This window comes from Aplysia californica, unplaced genomic scaffold, assembly GCF_000002075.1.
Source record: "Aplysia californica isolate F4 #8 unplaced genomic scaffold, AplCal3.0 scaffold00240, whole genome shotgun sequence".
NCBI classification, from domain to species: domain Eukaryota; kingdom Metazoa; phylum Mollusca; class Gastropoda; order Aplysiida; family Aplysiidae; genus Aplysia; species Aplysia californica.
The window spans coordinates 50,979-58,478 of record NW_004797510.1 but is presented as its reverse complement, the minus strand read 5'-3'; the positions used below and the strand labels follow the sequence as shown (position 1 = coordinate 58,478).

The window sequence follows — 7,500 nt, the reverse complement described above, 5'->3', positions numbered from 1 at the left end:
GCTGGGCTTTCTTAAGGTGTGTCCCATCCATCGCCACTTTCTTAGTCCTATTTCTACCTCTATATCCGTTTGTCCTGTCCTTTCCCACAGCTCTTCATTTCTTATTCTATCCTGCCACTTAATTCTTAAAATACTCCTCATATATCTGTTGATGAAAGTCTGGACCTTATTCAGTACTGTCTTCGTTGTCTTCCAAGTTTCGCAGCCGTAGAGGAGCACAGACTTGACGTTGGAGTTAAAAAGTCGAATCTTGGTGCGCAGTGAGATGTTGCTTGCTTTCCAGACTTTTGATAATTGCTTGAAGGCTGACCTTGCCTTGGCGGTTCTTGCTTTAACATCTGCCTCGGTTCCACTTTTACTATCGATGACACTTCCAAGGTAGGTAAAGGAGTCCACTTCTTCAAGGGGAGTGTCTTCCACTGTCACAGCAAGGTTTGAAACTTTTCCTAGCTTCACTACTTTTGACTTTCCTGGATGTATACGTAGGCCAACACTCCTTGATAGGCTGTTGAGTTCCTTGGTCTTTTCTTGCATCTGAGCATGTGTGTGAGAGAGCAGTGCAAGGTCATCGGCGAAGTCCAAGTCGTCCAGCTGCTGCCAAGGGAAATTTGTCTCTATACATTTTTGAATAACTCCACCATTTTTCATCCAATCTTCATGAAATTCCCACAGAATAAAGAAAAGATGTAGCACTAAATATTGGTCTGTTGAATTTTTTATTTTTGATACATTAAAGAGGTTTTTGTTGTTGGTGTCTGGAGTGTGGATTTTCACGGATTTTTTGCAAACTTGAATACTACCTCAGGAAAAAAATGCATTACAAATTGTCTAATGGGTTTACGAAAAAAAGCAAAAGCAAATGTTTAGATCTAATGTTTGCTAGCATGCATACAACAAAAAATAATCAATTTCCATGAAAGATAAGCACAGTATTCATTACGTAAGACATGCCAACAAAATCTAATATGGCCGCCGTATCCATGGAAACGAAACTTTTTTCTCAAATTTGATTGCAGACTTAAAGACTCCTTATTATGCCTGTCATATGTGTGAAATTTAGTAAAATGGGTTAGCTAATAAGTGAGATAGTTTTCAGGTGTAGCCCCCCCCCCCTCCCCCGCCCCTCCCTTAAGAAAAGTAGGATGATAGCTAAATTTTGTTTACTGTTTCTTTTTTTTTAAAACACTATTATTTTAATCCTATACTTTTTCCTTTGGTAAAGAAATGAAGACAATCATAATATTTTGAGGGGGAGGGACTATTTAAAATATTTAAAACCGTTTTTCTCAAATTGGTCAATAAGCCCTTTGTAACTTTTTCTCGCTGAGCGCTTCGCGTTTGTCACTTTATCCGATAATTTATGATTGTTTCTATTTTTCGCTTCAAAGAGAAGATAGCGAAATTCGTGTGGCCATCGGTGACATCTGCAATAGATATGTATCGCTGATACTCCTACGAACTGAAGAATTATTGATAGGAAAGTTATTGAATTTTGCACGCCCACACAAACAGAGAGAAGAGATGGAGACAAACAAGCAAACAAACACACACACAAATACACAAACACACATATACACAAAGAGAGAGCAAGGATAGAGAGAGAGGGTGGGAGAGAGAGATGAGGGGAGGGAGAGGGGGAGAAAGAGAGAGAGAGAGAGAGAGAGAGAGAGAGAGAGAGAGAGAGAGAGAGAAAGAGAGAGAGAGAGAGAGAGAGAGAGATCGATAGAGGGAGAATAAAAGAAAGGAGATGTAGACAGTTTACGATGAGACAGAGAAAAGGGCTGAGAAAAACATAATAATGTAAGGGGAAACAAATTAATAGATTCGTTTTAGAAATCTTTTTTCCTATTCTCTTCCAAACACACTCTCATACCCCCCACCCCCCGCCCCAAACCCGTGTGAGATATATATATATATATATATATATATATATATAGAGAGAGAGAGAGAGAGAGAGAGAGAGAGAGAGAGAGAGAGAGAGAGAGAGAGAGAGAGAGAGAGAGAGAGAGAGAGAGAGAGAGAGAGAGAGAGAGAGAGAGAGAGAGAAAGACAAGATTTACATAGTGACAATTTTCAGTGTCAGTTATATGTATGGCAGTCGATTGTTTCCACAATCTGCCCCCTCTCTTGTTGAAGGCCTACTCTGGCACGGGATGAGAAAAGCTTAATAATGTCGTTTCCATGCAGATGTTCTGGAATTGAGGTATTGCTTAAATTGATGACCTTGGTTTCTTCTATCCTGCATTGAATGCGTCCCTCCAGTTTTTACATTTGTGACTATTTGTTTAGTTTTAAAAAAGTTGTTTTTGAACGAAGTAACAATGCCTGCTTTAAGTACAAACTCTGTTTTGTTTATCCCAAGCTTCTTCCTCGGTTTATTTCCTTTTTTCTTTTTTCTTTTCTGCACAACGAGTACTAAGCACTATAGTATATCTTTGAACATAGAAGATTTCCTATTTTCCAGATATCCTTGCTTGGGTGTTCGCTCCTGCTTGTGGCTGTTCAAGTAAGTCTAAACATCTTAGCTACTTATTTTACTGTATCCTTCCTTTTGTACCGTCTATGGCGTCAGGGGGAGAAAGAGCTTTCTGTCTCTGGCAAGCTGAATGGCCTGGCTGTGTGGGATGCTGTGGGTGTCATAGCATCTTTGTTCATTAATACAGAGCTTTTCATATTTTAAAGCTAGATTTATCTTTACTAATTACACATCGTCATATTAATAATTCATACTATTCCTACCAACCTCATCTCCCTTCCATAAAAAGAGATATTTCTACAAGGCCCAAACAAGCTGTTTTTCTTTTTAAAAGTAAGAAATTTATTTGAGCAGTAACAAATTTATATGGAAAATGTTTCTAATATTTCTCAAAAGTAGAGTTCTAAAACACACAAATACCTCAACCACTAGGGTATTTTTTTGTAAGTAAAAAGTTGCTTTACTCATTTGTGTTTTTAAGTTGTCACCACCACGTATGATACTCAGGATGTATAGTAGCGAACAAAGGAAACGCAAAATCCTGTTTACCTTTGCAATGGTGATCATGTTCGTTTTCCATTTTTAACAAAACGGGGGAATTTGAACTCAAACTGTTTTCTGGTATTTCATGAAAGGATATGTGGGGCATCACTTTGAATATTGAATTTTAGTGGAATATATTTTCAACTTCCGGTTAATGCATCAAAATGCTCAGTAGTGGTTTTGGTTACCATTAGATAGGATAACGGCCGGGGATCTCAGGTACAAGGAAGGCACTAGGTTGTTGGCGAAACGTAGCGGGATCTTCCTCCATATCTCCCTCATGGCCACACCCAGTCCCTGCGTGGTTCTCGGTCTTGGTTGTCTCCCCTCGGTGCGTCATTTTATTTTGTCATAAAATGCTTAATTGGGATTAAATCCGTGATAAAGGTATTGTGAGGCTGCAGAGTGATGCCACGGTGTTGGAAGAAATCTTGTATAACACGGGAAGTGTTCACACAAGCATTATCTGGCTGGAACCCGAAGTTAAAACTTTGAATGTGTAGAGTGGCCTAAGAACTTCTGCTATGCAACGGGCAGCACTGACACCTTGACCTTGACCTAGGCCTTGATTTGGGAAGGTCATTGGTCCTATTTTGTGCTTCCACATGATCCCACCCCAGATCATGACGCAATGTCCTTCCAAGCGATTCATTTCTTTGACACTGTTGTCACAATAACGTTCGCCTTCCTCTTAATAAACTCTGAGGTCCCTGTTTATTGTATCTATGGAAAATAAGCATTCGTCTGAAAATGACAACCAAAGACCAGTCTCTCAGACGGCTGTTGACATGGTGCTGGGCCGAATTGAAACGCTCTTGGCGATGGTGTGTGGTCAAGACTGGACCATGGTAAGGTTGATGGCGTCTAAAGCCTACCTGACGCAATCGACGGTTTACCGTGTGTCGACTTATGGCTCTTCTGTGGGTACCCCTGATGAAATCTGGTGTTCTTGTAGATGTCTGAGGTCGATCTGAACGATACATCCGGACAATGTATTTGTATGCACGTGCATCGGTCACTCTGGGTCGACCTGACCTTTTTCGGTCCGACGTAGAATTCGTGAGCTAAAAACCGGTTATGAGTCTGTGGATAGTCGAGATGTGAACACCAAAATGATTGGCAACCACAATTGGCCTTTCTCCACCCTCCAAACAGCATATTGCTCTTTCTTGCTGTATAGACCTTAAACGTGGCATTATCGTTGTAAATGCAGTCGAAACAACCACACCGATTTTTTAGCTCGGCTTTTATAGCTTAGTTCAGGAGAATACTTTTCACCCTTTTTTCACTCATTTAGACTGTGTTTCAAAGGCACCACGGGGCTTTTTCCGCGTTTCAATTAAGGGGCTACTAGTTGCCGGTGACATGCAAGACAGGAAACTTTGGATTTCCAAAATGAATATGACATACTATCGATGGTGTAAACTTTTGTCTTCTACGATTGATGGTTATTTAGTTATTGCCAATATAGTTTTTTTGCGTTTCGTTTGCTCAATAGAATATATTGTGTGGCAAACAGGGTGTCTTTCTATGGTGTATGTTGGTTTGTAGAAACAGCTGCGGACAGGAAGCAGGGGTCCTAAAATGACGATACACCCCCTCCCCTCCTTTACCGACCCACAATGTAAAATGTGGGTAGTGTGTGGTAGTGCAGTCTCAGGGACAGAAACAGACATATTCTGTCCCCATTGTTCAACGCAGAACGTCCATGTGCGGTTGTTGAGTATCAATTGACCACTTGTTTTGTTGTTTCGTTAATTTTTAAAGTAAGCTACACATGCCACAAAGTCCCCGTTTTCTTATGCTGAACGCTGCATAATGACATCTTTTAAATAGTCTTTTTAAAGCTTGGTCAATGTTGTAATCGTTTGGTTCTTCATCGTGTCATGCGGAGGACGTCTGTTTGATTCAGGTTTGGAGATGTTATTCTATTAAGTACCTTCTTTGTCTGTTGAGGTGCTGCATCCAGCTCAGCCCGAGTTTGCCCTTGAAGGAAGGCTCAAACCATCCCGCTTTCTAAAATATTTCAATTGTGTTGCACACTCTTAAGATCAACATTTAAGTTTTTTAACAGACTGATACGTTTTGAAATTTCTAAGTATATGACCGGCAAAAAATCGCAAAAAATTTTACAGCTGCGAAAATTTAAACAAATTACACCACTGGTGCCAAATGTTAATTACAGCCTGTGAGAAAATTAGGCCTGACGTTGTTCCATCACCATGTTATAAACAACTGGCCGCTTGAGTAGCAAACCATACAATCTGAAGATTGCAAATATAGACTCACATGCCGTATATTTGGAATGGTGAATTGGTGCACACACAGTCATGTAAGTTATGCCTATAAATTCTGCACCTGAATGTTTAGTCAGTTGGATAAATCTGAAATAACAGGATGCCGAGAGTTTCAAAATCGTAAAAGAGCAATCGGACTACGACTGCAAGCCGGTGATTCTATTGTAGAAGTGTCAGTGGCTCTATGCGTTCACGTTGACAGCATCCATCGCCTGTGGGATCCTTTCGTCGCTATTAGCAACACTGTACACCAACCGCTTCTTTGAGATCAACTTTGATTCGGCAGACCAAGAGCAATACCTAAGGCGCAGGACCGTTTCATAGTAATTCAACACCCCACGCATGGAATCTTTTGGTACCAGCCTCAGATACTGCTAGAAATACAATTGGAGCAGCAGAGGGAGGGATTTGAGACAGAGTTGTGAAACGGAAAAGGGCAGCAGTTATTACTATTGCCGGGGTTTCTATCGCAGGCATCCAAGTCAGAGCCATGTTCTAACCCTACGCCACCACCAACATCAAAACTGACGCAGGCTCACGCAAACTTGCTAAATCAAACATAAAGACGAATATCCTTTAATGATAGACTCAGCGGGGATCCTGCAATTGGACTTAGTGACGTAAAGACTAACAACGCTTTTCTAAGGACGCCATCTTGTCAACGGAGGTGAAAGTTTCATAATTTAGGGGACAATTGCCCTAAATCAATTAGTCAGGCTTACCATCTTTCAGGACGCAGCCATGGTTGTAAAAATGGTGTCACTGCTCTTTGATACAGGATGAAAAAAAAACTCACCGTTCTTACCCCTTTAAAAGTCACCAGGGTGCAGAATTCGGAAGATGAGGCCCATCAGACATCTGTCCGTAGACGATGTCTGCATCAATGACTTTCCTACATCTCAACGGTCCATATTCTCAAAGCAGATCTTCATCTACGACTGTACCATTTTCCCGTTTGCGAAGCTATCAGAGGATAGCAATGTGCTTATGATTCCTCGATGGTCTCGAAAAGCCTGAAAATTTTCTCTACGACATTTGGTTCTTCGGCAAAGCCCATATTCACCTTTCAGGCTACATCAGCTCCACAAACGCAGTCTGTATGGGCAACCTCACCACCCCCATACTATTATCTCTAGAAACAGCTCCATTCTGTAAGGTGTGCAGTGTGCGTTACTTTGAGTACTCATGGTTAAGTGGATCCTTGTGTTTGACCACCACTGAAATTTACAAACAACGCGTTAAATTGTGTCAAGTCCAAAGGAGGACATATAGACCATTGGTTCTCAAAATTCCAGAATTTAAACAAATATTTTTTAAACTCTGCAGGAAGAAAGAAATATTGTTTAAAGGTTACAGGGATGGAAGGATTAGATTTTAAAAGGAAAAGGAAAGGAAAAAAACAAACCAATCATTTAATAACTTTCCTTACAAGATCTTTTACATTTATGCATTTTGCATTTATAGCTGGGTTTTTTAAAATAAAAGCCATTTTCGTTTTCGAAAACAAGTTTCTTCTTTGTAAATTTTATGTCAAACAAATTCCTTTTGAATGAATTATATCTGTTCCAAAGTACAACATTCTTCTAGTACAAACTTTGTGCGTGATATTTAGAAGGAAAAAAAGTTGTACAGTTTTTGTTTCTTATCATTTTGCATCACGCCTGTCAAGATACCTCAGATGGTGCCTTTTTCCAAAATCAACAGAACCGTGTATACCGTACAGAAACAGCTCTCAAGGGCATAAACAGTAGCACAGATGAGTCTATCGGTCACCTAGGTGTGGGGACAAAACCCCACTGATAAACGTTGTGCAACTAAGATGTGCAACAGTAATATTTACAGCCTATGTGGCCATAAAACTTTCTGACTTATGTCATCAAGGTCAAGGTCACATACTGAGCCCAGCCACGTTTGAAGTGCCAGGGTATCACAGGCAAGTGACACCACACCCCACGAGAATCTATCAGATTTTCATAAATAAATTTGTATTTTGCACTGACCAAGATTTGTCTTTTTATTGGCTTTAATCATGTATATTGTTTTCCCATTCTTTTTATCGGGCAGTATAACACACACACACACACACACACACACACGCACACACACACATACACACACAAACACACATACACATACAAACACACACACACATACACAAATATACTCACATATCATCGTTATATA

General features: G+C 40.2%; 1 protein-coding gene across 1 annotated transcript in view; it reads left to right on the top strand.

Annotated features, from left to right (window-relative positions):
• Nucleotides 1-7,500, top strand: part of LOC101854641 (latent-transforming growth factor beta-binding protein 4) — a 33,584-nt gene that overhangs the window by 2,430 nt on the left and 23,654 nt on the right. The window contains exon 2 of the mRNA XM_005100201.3: nt 2,465-2,506. Coding sequence (XP_005100258.1) covers nt 2,465-2,506 — 42 coding nt within the window. The remainder of the gene's footprint in view (nt 1-2,464; nt 2,507-7,500) is intronic.